The sequence below is a fragment of the Ambystoma mexicanum genome, chromosome 7p, assembly GCF_040938575.1.
Source record: "Ambystoma mexicanum isolate Mex_15411 chromosome 7p, UKY_AmexF1_1, whole genome shotgun sequence".
NCBI lineage: Eukaryota > Metazoa > Chordata > Amphibia > Caudata > Ambystomatidae > Ambystoma > Ambystoma mexicanum.
This window is the reverse complement of record NC_090939.1, coordinates 90,254,641-90,276,447: the sequence shown is the minus strand read 5'-3', so window position 1 is coordinate 90,276,447 and position 21,807 is coordinate 90,254,641. Positions and strand designations below refer to the sequence as shown.

The window sequence follows — 21,807 nt, the reverse complement described above, 5'->3', positions numbered from 1 at the left end:
AGCCTCGTCCTTATCTCGGAGCATAAGGACTGTATGGCCAACAAAATGGCCGCCGAGTTGTCTTGCGGTGCTGGCAGAGGGGAGTCCGACGGGCGAGCAGGGGCCCCGTCGGTATCCTCGACGATGTCGTCGTCGTCACCTGCGTCGGGGTCCATTCCGACGGGCTGGCCTTCTTCCACGCCTAGGCCGTGGCTTAAGACCTCAATCAGCTCCTCTTCTGAGGTTGAGGCCGAATCTACGACGACGCCCTGCCCCCCCTTCTTCCCCACGGAGGGTTTCACGGGGGTCCTATCGATGGGCACAAAAGAAGACTCCCTCCGAGGAGGCAGGGAGATTCTGGGCCCCGAGGTCGCCACCACTGGTGCAGCCTCCACAGGCTGAGCCAGGGCCGCCGCGACCGTTTCGATAGAGGGCTTGGTCGGATGGATCAAGGCCTTCACCACCTTAGGTGCGCTCACCGCCTTATCCTTGAGGGAGGGGGCACTGCCACGCTCCTCCTCTGCCTTAGAGCTCGACCGGGGCCTCTCCAGGAGCTTCGCCGGGTGCTCGGCCTTCCTCTTACCCGACCCAGAGCGTTGGCTCGTGGTTGATGGTGCCGGGGAGGGTGCGCCCTGCCTGGCGCCCGTAGAGCCCGACCGTTCGGCGCTCCCGGTGCCAGCGGACTCGCGGTGCTTAGCCTTATGTTGGGCCCCCGTCGCCGGGGCGCCCTCAAAGGTCTTAGAAGACCGCTCGGATTTCTTCTTCTCGCCAGACGGGCTCTTACCCTCCAGCCAGTTGGCGAGACGTTGATGGTGGTCCTTCATGGTCCGTTCCGACATGTTGCCGCAAAACGCACAGTCCTTCTCCACGTGCGTCTTGTCCTCATGAAGGCAGTAAAGGCAGAAAGAGTGTTCGTCCTCCTTAAAGACGTTCTGCAGCTGGCATCCAGGGCAGACCCTGAACAGCTTTCCGGGCGTTGAGCTTCCCTTCTCCTGGGCCATCTCCGAGACCGGGCCTGAGAAGCTTCTGGAGTCCTCCGAAGTGTAGCTCGACGAAATCTTCACCCTTGAGGGGCACAGACGAATCCGACACGGGTCCCCGTTGATCGGATGTAGGATCGGTGGAGCTTGAGGCTCTTTTGACCGAAAGAATCGAAGTTTTTTGTGAAAAAGCGCAAAAAATAGCACTAACGCTCGAGAGCAATAGCACGAGGATCCCAACACATGAACGTGCGGTAAAAATCTGAAGATGGCTGCCAGAGGCGGTGCTTAGGTAGAGGGCAGTCATTGGCTGTGGTCAGTATGACGCAGAGACCAGTGATTGGTTATTACTACGAAAGACAGATCAGAAACGAAACTGATACTGGTTTTTTCTTTACCGAGGATTCCCAGCCTGATGACGGGGAATATTCATGAGCATGTGAATCCATGCCAGACCCCATGCTGGAGAAATTGCGTGCCTGATTTGTGGTGGGTGGAAAATTCCACTGATTTAGATATTGGCCAATTAAGTCTCCAGAAGAATAGACCTGGGATAAAGCAGGGCACAGTGGTCGGAGGTAGGGGCCCCTGTGCTTGGATTTTTCACTCTTCTCCTTGGCACACATACTTACAGGGAGGTCAGTGGAGCCTGGAAGGGAGAGTGCTAGTGTGCACCTATATGTGGGTGTCCTCTGGAACTTCAGGAGTCGAGAGCCAGTCAAGATCTGTTGGGTGGGGTCTGAAAGTACTTGTGCGACTACATGGCGCTGCCACATTTTAGGGCTCTATGCAGCAGCTCTCAGCCACAATGAGCACAACTTGTTGAGACAAACAAAACCCTAGGAGGATACTAAACTATAAAATATGCATGTATGTGCCATTTGCTGGTCATTTGGATTCTCAAATGTATAGGACCAAGCGTGCCTTATTTCAAAAATGGTATCAAGACTGGAAATGGACCAAGGTTCCACTGAAGTCTGTTATCTGGCAAAATAAACTTTAATTTCAAAGCTATACATTAAGTTTACAAACTCAAGAGGGGTTTTCAATGTACCATTAAGTTTAAAAGCAAATTTGTAATCCATGGCTACACCAAGGTGCCTACAGATCTTTGTCTCACCTCGCCACAAGCATTGTCTACTGACTGGTACACACTAATTTGAATTAAGCACCATCAGAGTTTGTAACGAGGAGCAGTCTTACCTTAAACCTTTTGTCCTGCAGAACCTTCTTGATGGCTACCAACTCCCCCGAATCACAGAGCTTGGCTTGATAGACAACACCAAACGAACCATTTCCGATCACTTTAGTGTCTGTGTAGCTTACTTCCTGCGGCCTATCCGGACCCTGCCCGGGGGTTGCCACCACTGTGGTCACTTTGCTGCCATCTTTATCTCCTGGGAAAAAAGAATCTCACATTAACAAAACAAGGCACAGGCTTCAGAAATACAAAACTGATCCCAATAGACGTTTTCCAAACTTAGGAAGGGAGTGACGTGCGTGCTAGTTATCTATTCCAACGCTTGCCTTTCGCCATGCATGGTTTCCTCCACAGATAGAAATATCGGACTAGCCTGCTGCTGTTCCCACTTAAAAGCAAGATCAGCTGTCCCAGCATATACACAAAATGGTTTTCCTCGAGAATAGTACAGGTTTCGAAGTTGCTGGGAGCGATGCATCTCCTGCGTCTAGCTTGCGAGAGCTTGAAACCATCAGCTACTTTTGCCCCTCCCCACTCTCCCCCCCCCCCCCCCTCCCGCCCAGGTTAACTGGTGCCTTACAAACATACATATGTTATTAACTGAGTATTTGAAAATGGTAATAAAGAAGAATTATAACACATTTAAACATACAAGATCACACATTGTGTAATAAGCTAAAGTTTCTCTCCTGTAGAAGTTAGATGTGTGGTGCGCTGTGTACCACTGGCTCCTGGTTCCCCAGCAGTAGCTCCTGCTGTCCCGGTGATGCCAGACACACAGGAGCTGGTTTTAGCTCCTGCTCACTGAATCTTAATTTCGAACCCCGACAATAGCCCACCCGTCAAATACAGAAATCTGGAGAAACGTTTAAAACAGCATGCACTCTTTTCAACATAGATCTGGCACGGATAGCATAGCTCAGTGGCAACGTGCTCGTCTTGGAAGCAGGACGACGCAGGGAAACAGGTTTGAATCCCATGTATGGCTAGGCAGCTCATGCATTATCGAACCAGTGCTCCAGCAAACGCATGTAAACATTCCATTAAGTTACTCACGCCAGACCCCCAATTTCAAAAATTGCAGGCACGGGTTTGCAAAACAAGCTTTAAATCACTAACTTGTGGTGTGCCCCTTTAAGGGCCAGGGTGATGAGGGAGTCATGTGGTGTTCACCTAATAAAGGTGGGTCCCTGCAGGACATGCGCCAGAAAGCACAGGACCCATGACCAGCAATTATTTTTTCTGTGTGCCCCGAGCCTCACCACAAGCCCCCCCCCCCCCAAAAACCCCCGCCCACATCGGCAACGAGGCAGCAGATCCCTGCGTGCGCCTCAGCGGCATTAAACTGCTCTGCACTCCCCCGCCCCCAATCTCCTTCTCGCGCCCCAGGCTGCTGGTGGTGACTTGGCATCAGGGAGGCCCTGAGGGGAAGGGCACCGTTGTGGCCTTCATTACCAAATACACATGGGCAGTACTAGCCACTTCAGTAGGAGGCTACCCAAATCTCCATAAGAGGCTGCACTGGTGGAAATCAAATAAACCTTGGCGTAATGACGGAGCATTTCCGGTCTTCAGGGAACACCCTAGGGTGGCCAACTGTCCCGCTTTTTACGGGATTGTCCCGCAAATAGGGACTCTGCAAACGGCGGGACAGAGCCCCTATTTGCGGGACAGAGTGGCTGTGCGGGACACAGGTTGTCCCGACTTTCGTCAGGACAACCTGCATCCTTCCCAGCCACTCTGCGAATTGAAGTGGGCATTTAAACAGCACTGCGCTGCCGCCTGCTGCTTTCTTTCCCCGGCGGCTCTGCAGCCCTGGCTCCTTTAGAGCCTGCAGGGCGAGCTGTAACGCTCGACACCTGGCTTTATTCAAATGCAGTTAAAAAACGTGACCATCACCTCCCAAGGACAAACCATTTGCTTTTCGATTAAGCCTGGTGTCAGAGCGTTACAGCTCGACCTACAGGCTCTAAAGGAGCCATTAAAAAAATGCAAATTAAAAAAGGGGCGGGCTAAACGTGAATGACGTGACGTCATCGCCACCTTGTGGGCAAGTGTCTCGCAAAATACTAACAAAGAGTTGGCCGCCCTAAATGTGACCCTATGTTTAGTGGTGTAAAATGAAAACAAATGTACTGGGGAGCACTCGAATCCATGAAGGTGCAGGGCTGTGCGGCTGGGCATCAGGCCCTGGCACGCAACACAATTCACTTCAAAGCAGCAAATGCAGGCGATTTGCATAAAAGCAAAGAGCATTATGGGAACATAAACTCCACAATGTTTACATTTGAAACACTAGTGATCAAGTAAGAAACCCTTTTGAGCAAATAATGGAAGTTGGGCTCTGCAGTTTTGATTGGTCACTGTATTCAAAGACATAAAATGTCTACATCACAGGGCATGTATACCAGTTTGGACAGCTGGCGAACATCTTTATAGATGGAAGTCGATGGCTTCAGATTTCTGGAGTCATCCTAAGAAGAAGAACAGCTGCAACAAGTATGTGAGGCTTTAGCTATTATAGTGCAGCTTCCAGTGCCAAATCTGCTGAAAGTTTGCTTGTTGAAACGTGGTTTGCTCTTGCATGTGTTAATTCTGCTGCAGGACATATCTCGATGTCAATGCCAATACAACTTTCAGAAGACTGCAGTGCTGCAGAGTCTCCTGAAAGCGGCCCGATCGTCGAGGCACGTGTTAGAGCCGGCGAGTGCCTCGGGCCGCATCATTCAGACACACACACACGCGCACACATACTGAGTAATACTCGGAGATGAGTCTGGTGCTGGTGAAGTCCCAGCGGCAACTGCCATACGGGACGCATTTATTCATTATGCGCATGCGTGAGCCTAAACGAGGCTTGTGCATGCGTACATGTAACTCCCACTGTACTATTCCTCCTTTTCTTTAAACAGAAACAATTAACCAAATTGAACATAACCGAGACTCAACGTGAGTCGCTTAATTCAGGGTGCTACCGGCTCAGTCCCCAGAGTCCATGATGTAGCCCTTGAATCGCACCGGGGCTTGTCGCCCCTGTCTCGTCGGGTACCAACTGCTGCTCCCATAGGTCGGCAGCGGGTTCCTCTTGCCGGTGGGTTCCTCTTGCCCGTCGGCCTCGGGGATGCCTCCTCTTGCTTCTGGCTCTGACGTCTCTTCCAGTGACCTTGCCATGGGACTAGAGTCCACTTTCTTGAAAAAAGGATTGGTTTCGGGTTATTGTTCCCCTTTCATTTGCCGCTGTTATCATCGACGCTTTCACGTGTGTAACTGGCCAGGGTTGTGGCTCATACATGAGCATCAGTTTCCCCTTCGGGGTGGCGGTTTTTGACCAGCACAGTGTCACCCACGTTGGCTCTTTTTCCCTGTAGGCCTTTCCTCTCGCTCTTCTCATTCCTGGTCACTCTTTCCTGCAGGACCCAGGCGTCATCGATCACGCCTGGCGCTCGTCCCGCCAGTTCTGGGATTAGTCCTCTTGGGCAGTGTCCGAAAAGGGCTTCAGCTGGGGAAACTCCCGTCAATTGATGAGGAGTGGCTCTATATTCTCGCAAGAAATCAAACCGGTTTCTTCTCAGATCGCCCCCTCCATTCGCCGAGATCCAAAATATTTTGTTCAATGTTCTCATAATTCTCTCCGCTTCCCCGTTCGCTCTGGGCCATAGGGGCGTTACCTTCCTGTGTTGTATCCCCCTCACCTCCATGTACTTTGCAAACGGACTCCCCATGAACGGGGGCCCATTGTCTGAGCACAGGGTGGTCGGGAACCCATGGGTCGCAAACATTTTCTCGAGGGCAAAAATGGCGTGATCGCTACCAGCTTGACTTCAGGGTACCTCAACCACTGGTCCACGACGCCCAAAAAGTACATAGCTCTGCCTGTTGAGCCAAAGTCAGCATGTACTGTCCCCTCTGTCCATAGATTTGATGGGAGGTGCCCTTTCTGCCGGGCTTGCGGCTGACAAAGTAAGCATCTCCGCACGTGCCCCTCCACCCGGTCTTCCAGGTCGGGGAACCACACCACCTTTGGTCGCAATCTTGCCTTTGTTTTCGTCGACCCGATGACCTGTATGCGCGAGTTCGAGTACTGTGGGTACCAGCGCACTGGAAATCACTATCTGTCTGCCCCGTAGGAGTAGGCCTTCTGAGATCGAGCGTTCATCTCTCACCTTTCAGAGTGCCTGCAGATCCCGTTGCGCTCCCGCCTCCCGCCTTGCGTTGTTATTCAGAACCTCCTTCCACTCCGGATGGCCGACTGGATCTCTTTGAAGTTTTCATCTTCGTTGACGCCCTGGCGACGACCTCCCTTGACAGTGCCACAAGCATGGCCGCTTCCATGATGTTATGTATAATTTCCTGACATGCCACGATCTCCCCCTGGCCTTGCTCCCATTTGCTGTTTCAGTGACGCGACAGGTAGTCGGCAGGGTTGTTTGTCCCGGGCCTGCACAGGAGCTTCACCCCATATTCTACGAGTGACAGCATCCAGCGTTCAATGCGTGGTGGAGGTTTCGATTACGCCCCGGCCATAATAGGGATAAGTGGCTTGTGGTCGGTGACTACGACCACCGGCTTATCAAGGATTTAGAGGCGGATGTGCCGGCAGCCCCACAAGATCCCAAGTGCCTCTCTCTCAATTTGGGAATATCTTCTTTAAGTCTCTGACAGAGCCTTGCTTGCATACGCAGTTGGACGCATGCTTCCTTGCGCGACCGCCTGCATCAGTACGGCACCCAACCCCACGGGGCTGGCATCCACTACAATCTCGGACTCAAAGCGTGGGATCAAAGTAGGCCATGGTGTCCTGATCAGACAGCGCCATTTTAATGTCTTGGAACGCTCCTTGTTCCTTTTTGTACCACGGCACATCATTCTTCGTTACAGCTCGGAGGGGTTCCAAGAGTGACGCAAGTCCTTTTATGAAAGGGACGCAGTAGTTCACCATTTCAAGGAAGCTGTGCACTTCTGCTGGCGACTCAGGCGCAGCGGCCTCGCAAATGTCGCAAACTTTTTTCAGGTCAGGCGAGATCTCTCTTGCATGAAAGATGAATCCAAAAAAAATCTATACGATCGCTATAGGACTCACTTGCTGCGGTGTAGTGTCAGACCTAGGACGTTCAGTCTCTGCCAGTGTCAGTTCCAGCCGCTTCATATGTTCCATTTCCGACGACGCGAACACCAAAATGGCGTCACTCATGTTGAGGACTCCACATAAGCCCGCCAGCGCGCCCCCGATAGTGTTCTGAAATACCTCGGCAGCAGAGAACACGCCAAAACTTAGTCGCTTGAATTGATATAGCCCCTCGTGGGTAGTGAAAGTAGTTATGTACCTAGATTCCGGGTGAAGCTCAAGCTGATGGTATCCAGACTCTAGGTTTAACTTTGAAAAGACCTTGGCCCCTTGCAATTCACCGACTATGTCGTCCAGCGTTGATGTGGCGCTCCCTTTTTATTGCCGCATTGGGTAACCGCATGTCCACACAGATGCGGAAAGCACCCAGTTGCTTGGGTTTAGGCACTACGACAATTGGCAATACCCAGGGCATGGGCCCTTCAACTTTCTCGATGATATCCATCTCAATTAGAGTCTGCAGTTCTTTTTCCACTTGAGGTCTAAGGTGGAAGGGAATCCTATGCTTAAGAGTGGTAGGTATGATAGTCTCGATGTGTAGGCGAACCGGTGCCGCTTTAAGCTTGCCCACCCTTGGAATATGTTCTCAAACCTGCTCAGGAGCTATTCAATGTCCGCCTGATATACTGCTAGCGTAAAATGGACGATGTTTAAGGCCTCTGACGCTGCGCAGCTCAGGAGAGAATGGGGACTGACTTCAGTTACATAAAAGCAAGCTTTGATTGCATTGGGGCCGTGGGTAACCGGTGCGACGAATACACCTTGGATTGGTAGGGGCGCGTCGCCTCCGAACGTGTAAATTCTAGCTTTTGACTGATCTATCTGCGGTGGGCCCGGGATGGCCTTGTAGTGCTCCGTGGCCAGAAAACACACAGATGCTCCCGTGTCAATGAGGACTGGTGTGGGGGTGCCCTTAATGTCCACTACACAGGTGGGTTGCCTCCTTTTCTTGGCTCCCGTGGCAATGTTGGATATGAAGAAAATCTCATCATCTTCCTCCTCGGCAATATTCAGTCTGTGTCTTGTTCCAAAGTGGCTATGCTCAGCGGCCTCCTGAAGCTACTCGCCAGACCCCTGTGTCGTTGTCAATGGAGCTGCAGCTCGGCACATTCTTGCGTAGTGGCCTGTGTGTTGCACCTCCCACACACCCTCGCCTTTGCGGGGCAGTCCTCGGCATGTGGTAGATCATACTCGCAATACTGGCACACAGCTGGGGATCCCTGGGCAGGAGCTGTATCTTGGAACTTTTTGGCTCCATTGGAACTTCGATGTGATGGACTTCCCTACAGCGAACGCCTCCTCCCCTTTGCAGGGGCGTACTGCTGCGTCCATTTTTGCCCCCCCTGCTTTCTGCTAGTTCGTATATCCTGCCATTGTCTAGGATCTGGACTAAAGTCATTCCCGGTTAAATAATAATTTCTCGCAGGATTTGCCTACGTAACTTACTTGATCTGCATCCTTGTATCAGCTGGTTCCTGATCATCACCTCCTCATTGTCCCACCTGCTCGACAGTTGACAGTCGTGCACATAACTGGTCCAGGGACTCATCGTCGTGTTGCTTTTCCCCCCACACATCACGAACCTATCAAAGTATACCTTCGAAAGCGGAATGAAGTGATTCCGAAGAGCAGTCTTCACGGCGGCATATGTTACCACTTGAATGTTTAGTGATTCATAGATGCGTAGCACCTCAGTTCCTGCGGAGTACAGAAGCGTAGCAACCTTTGCATCGTCATCTTCCCCTGGTGCTCTGAAGAACATGTTCAGCTTCTTAATCCATATGAGCCACTTGGGCCCCAACTTGGAGGGTGGGCCCGAAGTGTCGAACTCTGGCATGGGTGCCGGAGTGCCATGCTGCCGACGTGACACTCACAGGTGCCGCAGTCTCCACATCCGTCACTCATTCTTGCAGGTCGCACAGGCACCTCACCCATGTGACTGAGGCCGCAAACCTGTTCTTCAGGCCTGTCCCTTCACTGTTGACCACTGACCTGGATGACTTGTCTGCGTGGTATGCAGGCTCCTCCTTCAGTGACCCACTTGAGCTGGGTCTCTAGGCTTGGATTGCTGGCTCTTCATTTCTGTTATGAAGAACTGGGCCTCTCAGGCCAAAATTGCAGCTCCCCAAAGTGGAGAACCACGAAAGTTCCAAAAATTGTTCTGTTTTTGGCCCGTGGGCAGAGCACGAGCACCCTCGCGGGCCGCAACTGCACCACGAGCAGATTCCAAAATGTTGTCACAGTGTCAGATTCGGGCTGCATCGGAAGGATTAATAGCAATTTTGCTCGCGTGCACAATTGTGATCCTCCCACGAGCAGCCGTCCTCATCGCCAATGTTGGAGCAGGCGGGTGCCTCGGGCCGCCTCGTCCAGACCCAAGCACACATACGGAGTAATACTCGGAGACGTGTCTGGTGCTGGTTAAGTCCCAGCAGCAACTGCCGTACGGGACACATTTATTCATTATGCGCATGCGTGAGCCTAATCGAGGCTCGCGTATGCGTACATGCAACTCCCACTGTAACAGCACGGGATGCAGGCCCGTGCGATAAAAATGTTTAAGCCGATCCGAGTGTCGTGAGCATGTCCCCTGGCTCTGGGGACGCACCAGCTCTCTGGCAAGATTTGGCTTCCCGGAGCGCCGTTCTGGCCCATTTCCTGTGCGACCGGTGGTGGAATGGATTATGGGGAGGGACCCTTCAGGTAACATAACAGGAGTGCGAGGGTTGGATGCATCGCCCTACGCAGAAGGGGACTTCAGATAAAAGACCAGCGGGTGACCTCTGTACCATTACTGGGATGCCACTCTGAACACAGACATTGTCTAGTGGCCACAGCACGTATGTGTCTGCCTTTCTGAAGCGCTGCAACGTGCCAGAGGCAAACACTTTAGGTTTTATTTATCATTTTCAAATATACTACGGTACAAAGAATAGACAGAAGTACAATACAGTTCGGTCCAGAATCAGGATAAATCATACTATCAAATGCTGCAACACCACCAGATCAGTGATACAAAAGGGAAAAAAAATTAAGTCAGCAAATACATTCCACTTGTTATTAACGTAATCACCTTCAGCATCGAAAAAAGGATACATAGAATACTACAGCAGTAGGAGGCTTGCAAGCCCACCCAGCAGTCCCAGCCGGATATGGAACCACTGACTGCATGGCTCTCCAAGTGCTGCTCATCCAGTTTCTGCTACATTCTCTGTGCCTTTAGGAACTTTTCAGAAGAGATTGCTATTAACCTTGAGTCCCAACTCATGCCAGGACCTCTATCTCTGGCGACTGCAACTGCTGGGTCTATTGTATTCCAGTTCAAGGTGGGCATCACCCAACATAAGGTACCAGAACCTTTGGCAGCAATAAATTGAGCTTCCCCTTTAAATTTAGTATAGCATGCAAGGGTGCAGCCTCAGGAATAGGAAGGCCCGCCAAGGCCCCACCCTGCGGCACCTCACCTCAGTCCCCTTTGAACACTGACGCTTAGATACCTGGCTATGCCCATTACATATTAGCCTTTAACATACTAGCGGCGGAAGGTGGGACATATGGCGGAAAGGGGACCATCACCATGAGCACTCCAGTCACTACGGGGAGCAACATTAATTACTCGTACATCCAGTCCCCTTTCCTCCATCCTTGTGGGTGATTCCACCAAACAGAAACCATAGGGTGGAGCTACGACAACCTGCCTCATTTAGGATTTCTATGGGCAGGACTGTTTCTAATATTACAACACCTTAATGATCCAGTACGTCGACAATACGTTTAATATGTTGTCCCTTGTTTGTTACATTAATTTTGCCCTCATGCCATTGCATTACCCTTGAATGTATGAATAGCATTGACAAATTGGTCTGGTTAATACGTTTTATAATCTGCACACGATAAAAACAAATTTAATTAAATAACCAAATTGTGTAATGGGCAACAATATAGATATACCAGCCCTTGCAAATACATTTTCAGAGAATTTTGGGCTCCCTGAGATAGGTGGTGAATCTACAAAACACCTCCTAAGACTAGCACACCTCTGCTAGTGTATAAGTGATTCAATTCCATACAAAATAACTTTCTGGTTGGGACACCATTTTTGTATTAATTTCATATTTAGGACAAAGCAAAAAGGTTCTTCAGAATCACCCGACAGAACTAAAGATTGTGCCTGTAGCTGAAGGATTTAGTCCAAGAGAAGTCAAACCTGAGGACCATCTTAAGGTCCAAGGAATGTAGGGCCCTTTCTGCCTCCGACTGCAGGTTCGGGAAGTACACTGGCAGGCAGATCTCTTGATTGATGAAATGGAGAACACCTTGGGTAAGAAGTTTGGGAGATTGCACAACATGACCTTGTTGTGAAACGTGGTGAAGGGCTCACACAAATATAATGCCTGCAGCTCACCAAGCCTGTGCAAGGAGGTTAGAGGCTTGCGCTGCAAAGCTGCAAGAACCACACTGCGCTCCTAGTCCGGGTGCGGCCTATTCAACGGCGTAAAAAGCCTACACAATCCCTTAAGGTGGGCCTTAAACACCGGGTTGGCCGCCGAGAACATGCTCGGGGGGAGTTCTTGTAAGTCCCCAATGGCCACAAAATAAGTGCAGCAAGTATCCACCTGAATTCCAGAACAGGACAGGTGTGCTGAAAAAGGCGGTAAGTCACCCAGGGGCAGGTAACAGATCTCTTGTCACAAACCCAATCACAAACCAGAGTCTATTTGCTCTTATACTGGGTCTGTTGAATGCCCCAGTCATCATCTGAAATTCACCAGCTTAAGCCTCAGCTGGTCAGAAACCAGGCCGTCAGCTTGGCTGTGTCAAGGTGTCTCACTGCGTCAGGAAGCCCCTGCTGGTGATCTGAAGGTGAATGGGACCCTGGGAGCACAACTGCAGCCGATCTAAAAACCAGTGTCTCGAAGGCCAGTGGGGGGCAATCAGGATGAGGCTGCAGCCCACCGAAGCCAGAACTTGGAGGGTCCATAGAGGAGTAAGCGTTAACACAAGACCTGCAGTCGTGCCAACAGATCTGGAAAGCATCTCCTAGCAACCCCTCAACCAGTCCTGCCCATGAAGCAAACTGGGGGCACTTAGAATTCTAGGGAGAATTGAACAAGTCCAAGTCTGCGAACCCCCAACGCTTAACATGGGCAACAAGGAGTCAGTGTGAAACTCCTCGTAGGTGTTGAACCCCAAGTGGCTCAGCTGGTCTGCTTCTGCATTAATGTCACTCAGAAGGTGGATCGCGGCAATCCAAACCTCTTCCATCAGCGCCCATTCCCAGATCGATACCACCTCCAGAAAGGATGGGGATTTTGGGGGGTTTGGTGGGACAGGTGTCACCCTGCTTGTTCAGGTAAAAAATTGCAGTAGAGTTGTCCGTTCTGGCCAGAACAGTCCTGTCCCTGAGGAGCAGCAGAAACTGAGACCCAGGCCAACTACCCTGAGCTCGAGCAGATTGATATGCAGGAAGATATCCGCCCTGGACCATGAGCTATGAATCACGTAGCCTTTCCAGCCCGAAAGAGGAGTCAGTCGTCACCACCAGGGTAGGATCTGGCCGGGTGAAGGGGGCTCCCACGGAAACATTTCTGTCCGTCATCCACCAGCAAAGAACGGCCAGGATCGGGGGTATTGGTATACTGTCAGACAGACTCAGTCGCCTGATCCCAATTGGCCGCCAGGTGGAGCTGGAGCAGCCTCATCTTGAGGCGAGCGTACTGTATGGTGAGCATGCAGGAGGCCATCAGGCCCAGAATGTGCTGGAACCACCATGCCGAGGTGGTCGAGTTGACCAGAAAGTCCCATATCGCCTTGCGAAGGGAGAGAATCCACTCAGGCTTGGGGAACACCTGCTGAACAGTGGTGTTCCAACGCACCCCTAGGAAGACCAGATGCTGGGAGGGGCACAACTGACTTCCCTCTGGTTGAGTGATAATACCAGCTGAGGAAGAAAATCCATCAATCTGTGGCAGGAATGCACCACCCCTTTGGGTGATCCCGCCCTCACCAGCGAGTCGTCCAGATGGGGGTATAGGTGATGGCCCTCCAAGCAGAGGAAATCTGCCACTGCATTCATCAACTTTGTGAAGACATGAGGTGTTGAGTTCAGGCCGAAAGGCAGCATATTGCACTGAAAGTGGTATGACAATTGTGAACCGCAGAAACTTCCGATGCAGCTTGTAGATGGGGACATGCAGGTACGCATCCTTGAGGTCCAAGGAACACATCCAGTCACCTACACAGACTGCTATGTGCACAGGAGTAATCATCTTGAAGCGTTCTAGCAGAAAAGACTGAGAAATGACAGGTCCAGGACAAACCTCAAGCCAGCCTGGTTGTTCTTGGGTAATGCAAAATTCCTGGAGTAAAAACTGCAGCCCTGATCTGATTGAGGAACCGGTTCTATTGCCTGCATCTTTAAGAGCGAAAGGAACTCCCGTAAAAGAGCAGGGGACACGATCGGACAAGGAGGAGAGGATGGTAGAGGAAAAGGAAGAGGAAGACTGACACCGATGGCGACTACGCAAAGGATCCACAGGTTCTTGAAAAGACGCTTCCAGGTGTTGTGCAAAAGAGCCACACTGCTCTCCACTGGACAGCTATGGCCCTTGACATCACTTTCTTGGAAGCAGGGGAGAGGAAAAACCTGTGCCATGTCCTCTGCTGCTTCCTCCTGTCGTCGCTGGGTGACACGTCCAGCCTAACGTAGCGCGGTCCAGGAACTGCCCTGATCCCGCCCTATGCAAGAGAACATCCACGTAGATGCTTCCAATTCCTCCTCTGGGCCCTTCCGCAACACTCATTCCATTCTACCCGCTGGTCCAACACTCTCCCAGAGACACCTTGGATGTTCTCATCTCCTCAGACATCCCCCTCTACACTTCTCACCACTCCTTTCTTGGACTGACCACTTTCTGCTTTCCTCTCACCTGAAATTCTGTCCATCAGGCAAAGCCCACGCAAGCACTGCGACCAACCTTCTGGGTCAGTCAGCCAATGTAGCATGCGTCAGCGGATGCCATTGACTCCATTTTCTCTGCTCCTCCTACTCCTGCGGCTGACTCCCAATCTGACACAGCCCTCTCTAACCTGCATCTTTCTATCTCCAACGCTCTGGTCATGAGAATCAGTTTGAAGCCCACCCCCCAAGTTCTCTTGGTATGACTCAGACCTCGCTGCCCTGAACCACAAGTGCAGCGTGGCTGAGAGGAAGTGGCGGGCTTCAGGCGCATCATCTGACAAACTGGTCTGCCGCCTGCTACAAAGGCAACACAGACTCTATCCTGTCCAAGAAGAAAGTCCACATCCAAGTCTGTCTCTCTGCGACCTCCAACACAGCCAAACTCCTTAAAATCTGTAAAGAGCTATCCAATCCGTATGCAGTCTCTACCTCTCCCGTTCCTTGCAGGCCCCCTGTATAGCTCTGACTTTTCACTACACCTCTAAAACCCGGTACATCCTGTCCTTGCTCTCCACTTACTCTACCAGCTCCCCTCTGACCACTTCACCCTCTCCTCCTTTCTGACAACCCCACACAATGTTTCTAGACTAGTCTGATCTAGCAAAGTGTCGTCCAAACTGGTGCTCACCTGCTCCTCCAGAACAATCAAAGACCACATTGACCCACTCGCTAAAGCCTTGGCCGATTTCTGAAATCACTCTCGCCACTGGATCCTTACCCTCAAGCACTCCCCTGTGCATCCCCTCCTTAAAAAGCCTTCTGCCGACCCTTTATGTCTGGAAAACCATCATCACTCCTCTCCTGGGCAAACTCCTGAAAAAGCTGCCCATCTCCCAGCTTACTCTCCATACTGAATCAGTTGGTTGTCTCCATGACCATCAGTCTGGCTTCAGAGCAGCCAGAGTCCCGGAAACTGCTGTTCTGAACACCCATGAAGATCTGCTCTCTAATCCGGATTCCATCCTTCCATCTGTCCTCATCCTCCTTGAGCTTTCCTCTGCTTTCGACAGTCAATGACGCCACCTTGGTCGATCGACTCCACGAGAACCTGGGTATCACGTATCAGGCCCTTGAGTGGTTGATAACCTTCCTCCTGGACCGACCCTCCCAGGCCCAACTTGGGTACTTTTTCACAGCCACCTCTCTTGCGCCACATGCGTTCCCCAGGGCACTATCCCTCACCCTGGCTCTTCAATGTCTACTTGGCCCTTTTCGCCCACATGATCTCTACCTTCTCCTCTAACTGTGTTATGCAGATAACTCTGCTCTTTCAGGCTCCCCTCCGCCTGCTACTCTTGCTCATTCCCGACGGTCTGTCTGCGATTTAGGATTGGTGTGCCTGCAATTATCTGTGCCTTAATGCTAGTATGATGGAGATCCTTCTCATGGGGACCCCTGCTCCCACTCCCCCTGCCCCCTCACTCTGGACCCTCCTCCTTCACCTTCCTGAGAGCCACAAAACCCTGGTGTCATCTTAGATTCCACCCTCTCCTGCTCTCCTCACATTTCTGACCTCGATAAGAAGGCCCACTACCAGCTGCACCTCCTCAGAGATATTCTTCCTTTTCTTACCTTTCCCCAGAAGCTCACTGTCTCCAAAGCACTGGTTCTCTCTAGGCTGGAGTACTGCAGCAACCTTTCAATCTGCCTTCTACTCTCTGCAACTAATCCAGTACAGGACTGCAAGACTGATCCTTGACCTCGAGCCCAGGGACCATATCTCTCCAGCCCTGAAATCTCCACTGGCTCCCAGTTGCTGCAAAGATCAAGTTTAAGACCACCTGCACCTTCGCAAAGGCTTTCAGAGGCCGGGTCCCACACTACATAGAACTCTTCCAAAATACCTTCCCTCGAGCCCTTCGCTCTGCTACCTCCGACTCGGAGGGTCAGACGCTTCTCCAGGCAGAGTGTGGGAAGTAGATCGCTCCTCTGCAGGTGCCTCCCTCTGGAATGGGTCCCTTGCCCCTCTGAAACTTGAGCCGGACCACCTGAAGTTCCAAAAGCTGCTCAAGACCTTTTCCTCTGCTTTCTCTCGCTCCCCTGCTGACCTACCCATCTGCTGCACCGACTGGTTGCTTGGCTACCGCCAGAGTCTCACTGAGTACCAGGCTCCTCCATGACAGTCTCCCCTGCACTGCCTATGGGCCTACCGCACACTTGGGGGCTGTAACTAACCTCTTCAGCCCCCTGCCTCTGTGCACTTACCTAGAGCCGCACTGCCCTGGAGCATTGCTGTCCTGATTGCACTTCACCTTCCCTCTCCCTGGCACTCCCCCACCCTTCCTCTACCTTGCCTTTGCACTGTCGCACTTGCACAATCTGATTGACAAGGCCTAGTAAGATAGTTTGTCTTGTCCTCCCATCATCTTCCCCACCTTGTCTTGTCACGCCTAGAAACACTGGTGTACATGCACGTTATAAGATGCCTCAGACATGGGATAATAAAGCTTGGGTCTTGCACCTGAAGCATCGACCGCCAAGCTCACTCTAGTAGGTGCTGAGCCCTCAGCCAGCTAGTAGTCGTAACGCCCAGACTTCTCAGCCGGCTGGATTTTGGAAGTGGCACCCGACTATTCCCTTACCCCCTTGAATTTGACCACCCTTCAGAGGGCAGCCAGGTAGGGCCCCTGAGCCCCTCTGCTTCGGAGCCAGTAGCCTGGACGGCCTGAGGACTGTCCCCGGAGCGCCTAGAAAAGCCCCCAGGCCCCCTGGCTTTGGATTCAGTAGCCTTAGAGGCATCAGGCCTGCCAGAACCTGAACACGAGGAACCCTTGCCAGTGGTAACCCCCTGGGAAGGAGTCACTGCACTGGGAAGCCGTGCTGAACAGAGGCCCTACCTTGTCTTTACGAGGTCCTGGAGACCAACTACTTAAGGTGGGGTGGAGGAGACGTGTGGAAGTTCTCCCTCTACTGCAACAACCAATTTGTCAATGCCCAGTGACCGAGAGCACTGCAAACCGAACACGTGTCACAGGAGGTCGGGCCTCAGACACCCAAGGCAGAGTGTATGGGGGTCTGAGGCCGGGAACGAGCAGGAGGCCCATCTTGTGAATCTTCCTGCAGCTGACATGCACCATGGGAGGTGAGGCACTGAAGGAAGGTTAACATTGAAAAACAAAAAGGCGGAACAAGCAGAAAAGTTTTTAAAAAAGTCTCTGTACTGGCTGTCAGGTCCGACACCATCTGTGCGGAAAAAGGGACTGAGGTGAGGCAACAGAGGATAGGGCCTCAGTGGGGCGTGCCAGAGCCCCCACACGCTATACTAACATTAAAGGAAGCACAATTTTTCACTGCCAAAAGGTTCCACTACCGTCCCCAAGTTGGGGGATTGCCCACCAGGATGGGGAAAGGGGACAGGACGTACGAGTATTGAGGTGGCAATAGACTTTTGGCTGGCTAGTAAGCTTCCAATGTGAAATTCTACCCCTGGTCTACTCTTTGTAGATCGATTTGGCTAGCAGTCGCCTTCTCATGCACAAAATGTACACCACTTGTGTAGGCCACCTTTTGTGGTTAACTGGACATGACCCTCAAAAGGAGGATTTATGATTGCATGCAGTGTTATTGCAAATGCACCAACAGTCGCTTCATGAGCGGAACTTGTGAGCTGCATATAAAAGACTGTTGTCCATGCTTTCAATGTGGACAGTGATCAACTGCAGAAATTCACACACATTTGCTTACGGTGAAAGTAGGCACAGGCCGGGGTAAGGCAGCTGTTACAGGTTCAGAACATTACACACAGGAGTCTTCATGAAGAAAAGATAACACTATCTGGATAGGCTTAAAGGGAAAATATTGCATCACACCGCAAGTCCGGAGAGATAGGGCTCCGCCAAGTGGTAATCTTTGCCAAGAAAAAGGCCTTCAGCAGTAAATATAACCCGACAAAGAGGTGATCAAACAATCAGTGTTTGGCAGGTTGATCGCCCGAAACAAGCGATTGCATTGACATGATCTAACCTAAGCTTCGCCCAAAGTGAATCACTGACACCTTATCGAAACATCAGCCTCCCTCTCTTCTGCCGCCTAACTTGCTAGATCCCCTGAGGACCCACAGCAGGTCTGTCTAGTGAATGAAGGGATGGCTACATGAGCCAGGCTGGGAGTGTGCAGTGTCCTTGAAATAGACATGTCTTTTATTGCAAACAGTTTACAGAACACTAAAAATTGTAGCTGCTGCAGTCATTAGAAGGCACGACAGGTTACCACCAAGGAGTTGCGGGGGAATTCTGCTGGAGGAGAGCAGACCTAATGTTCAATGGCTGTCTCCAGGTTCAGAGAGGGCACCACCACATTTTATATGCGGCATCAGGCGGACAGCCAGCATGATCTGGGGAAAAGCATTTTCTTTACACAAGTAAACGAGGCAAAGGTATTGCTGGGAAAGGTGCTTGGGTGGCTTCAACCAAGAACTCCCTTCAGCCACCTCTTCTCCTTCACTCATCTCCGACTGTCTGCTATCCAGGAGTGGTGTGCCGCCAATGAGCTCTACCTTAATGCCAGTAAGACAGATTCTCCTCATCGGCACACCCGCTCCCTCCTTTCCTGCCACTCCGGCCGGTCTCTTGGCCCTCTTCCTGCTCCCACCTGCAAGGCTAAAAACCCTGTAGTCATCTTCGACTCCACACTCCTCCTCTCCTCACATCTCTGATGTCTCTAAGAAGTCACCACCAGCTGCACCTCCTCCGAGGTATTCATCCTCTCCCCTACTACACCCAGAAGCTCACAGTCTCTAGAGCTCCAGTTCTCCCTAGACTGGACTATTGCAACAGCCTCTTTCTAAATCTGCCTGCTTCTACTCTCCGTCCTCTAACTCATCCAGAACAGGCCTGTGAGACTGGTCCTTGGCCTCAAGCCCAGGGATCGTATCTCTGCAGGACTAAAATCTCTGCACTGCTCCAAGTGGCTGTGAGGATTAAGTTCAAACCCCTCTGCATCGTCCACAAGGCCGCCTGGGGCCTCAATACCTTCAACTCTTTTCCTAAATATCTTCCCTCAAGCTCTTCTCTCATCCTCCTCCAACTCCCTCAGGGTCAGTCGCTTCTCCAAGCAACAAGTTGGTGGTAGATCTCTCTTCGGCTGCCGCCTCCCACTGAAACAGCCTCCTTGAAACGAGGAGAACCATCTCTGGTTCCGGAAGCACCTTAAAACCTTCATCTTGGCTTCTGCTTTCTCTCCCACTCTCCTGTGCCGAATTCCTGGCTGATAGAGACTGCACTGGTTACCTGGCCACCACTCTCTCAGCCCAGGCCATGCCAGTTGCACGCCTGCACTGCCTCCCTGGCAACCCCTGCACATGGGGACTGTTCTGTATCCCTACTGTCCCCCTACCAGCACTTATGTCTGCACTTACCTTGCACTTGCCACCAGCTGGTCTTTTATTTATCTTATTTATTCTATTATCCCCAAGTACTGCACTCCCCCCCTCCCCCCTCCGGCTCCACCCCCGCACATTTCCCTTTCCTCCTTCCCATGCACTTGCGTGATCTGAATGACACCTGGCCTAGTAAGATAGTTTTCCGTCTTCCATCTGTTCCCCTTCCCTTGCCTCGTCGCGCCTTAAAACACTAGTATAGGCGCGTTATAAATGCCATATCATAACCTCATGCTGCTGGATCATCAGAGGAATAAAAAGGAAGGCACCAGTGTGGCCTTAGTATAATTTAGAAATGGGATCATGGAATCTGTTGGGACATATCTCCTGTACCCTCCCCTTCCCCCATCCTTTTATGTTGAGGTAGATTCATTTTTGCACTGCATCAACCTGGTTTATAGTGAAAAGGTCGAATGAAAAAAGTCGAATGTCAAAATCTGGAAAAAAAAAATCTGGAAAAAAAGTTGCATTTTTTTTAATGACGTTTATTTGAAATGGGGGTCCCCCCACCCCCCTTATTTTTGTTTTACCCTTTTTTTTATTTCGGAACGCAAAATAAATATATAATTAAAAAAGAGGGAAGGAACAAGTTACTTACCTGTAACTGTTGTTCTCCAGCATGGGTCTGGCATGGATTCACATGCTTATGAATATTCCCTGTCAGGCTGGGAATCCTCGGTAAAGAAAAAAACCAGTATCAGTTTCGTTTCTGATCTGTCTTTCGTAGTAATATCCAATCACTGGTATCTGCGTCATACTGACCACAGCCAATGACTGCCCTCTACCTAAGCACCGCCTCTGGCAGCCATCTTCAGATTTGGAAGCACGTGAAGTGGCAGTATGACCAAGTGAAGAGCCGCACAGGGGTCGGCGGGAGGGTTCGCATGTGAATCCATGCCAGACCCATGCTGGAGAACAACAGTTACAGGTAAGTAACTTGTTCCTTCTCCAGCATGGGGTCTGGCATGGATTCACATGCTCATGAATAAAGAATACATAGCAGTACACACATGCACAACCACGGGAGGTGGCAAAGGCTCAACATTAAGCAGTACATCCAACTCAACATTAAGCATCTTACCTCCTCACCAGGCTCACCTCAGGCGAACAGGTTGCGCAGCACTGCTTGGCCGACCCTGGACTCCTCCCTGGAATCCCGATCGACGCAGTAGAATTTCGTGAAGGTGTGCGTCGACCTCCACGTAGCAGCCCTGCATATGTCCAGCAGGGGCACACCAGAAAGGAACGCCGTGGTAGCTGCGATCGCTCTGGTGGAATGGGCTCTCGGACGGCCAGGCAGCGGTCGGTTTGCCAACCGATGACAGTACATGATACAGCCGGAGAGCCATCTGGAAATGGAAGCCTTCGAGAGAGCCTTCCCCTGATTGACAGGTCCAAAGTTCACAAAGAGTTGTGACGTCTTCCGAAAACACTTTGTGCGGTCCACGTAGAACTTCAGCGCTCTAGCCACATCCAGCGAGTGCAAAGTCCTCTCAGCCGGCGACGAAGGCGACGGGAAGAACACAGGCAACACCAAGGGTTCGTTGAGATTGAAGTCCGACGGTACCTTGGGCATGAAGGAGGGGTGCGTCCTGAGCACTACCCTCGTGTCGTGAAAAGTCAAGTACGGGGCCTTGCATGAAAGGGCCTGGATCTCTCCCACCCGTCGTGCGGAGGTGATGGCCACAAGAAACGCTGATTTCCACGACAAACTTCAACGGGGCCGAGTGCAGAGGCTCGAACGGAGGTCCCATGAGCTTGGTCAGCACCACGTTGAGCTCCCACGCCGGGGCCGGAGCCTTCACCGGCGGGAACGATCTGAACAGTCCCTTCATGAACTCTTTCACCAGACGATGAGACCACAAGGACGTCCGGCCCGTGGTTCTGGTGTATCGGGAGATCGCAGCAAGATGAATCTTGATGGACGCGTGTGCCAGTCCAGCTTTGGCCAGCGTCAGCAGGTACGGCAGTACCTGGGGAGCCGTAATCCGTAGAGGGTTAATCTTCTGTGCGTGGCACCAGACAGAGAACCTCTTCCATTTGTGTACGTAGCATTTAAGAGTCGAGGACGCCCTGGCCTTTGCAAGAACCTCTCTGCAGTCGGCCGGTATGTCGTATCCTCCAAACTCTAGCGCTGCAGGAGCCAGGCCTGCAAGTTCAGCGATTTCGGGTCGTGGTGGAGGA

The 21,807-nt window shown here is 51.6% G+C and overlaps 1 protein-coding gene across 3 annotated transcripts in view; it reads right to left on the bottom strand.

The window, feature by feature from the left end:
• GSK3B (glycogen synthase kinase 3 beta) overlaps nucleotides 1–21,807 on the bottom strand; it is a 1,215,699-nt gene that overhangs the window by 937,584 nt on the left and 256,308 nt on the right. For all 3 annotated transcript variants that reach the window (XM_069635848.1, XM_069635849.1, XM_069635850.1), the window contains exon 2: nucleotides 2,163–2,356. In XM_069635848.1, the coding sequence (XP_069491949.1) occupies nucleotides 2,163–2,356 (194 nt within the window). The remainder of the gene's footprint in view (nucleotides 1–2,162; nucleotides 2,357–21,807) is intronic.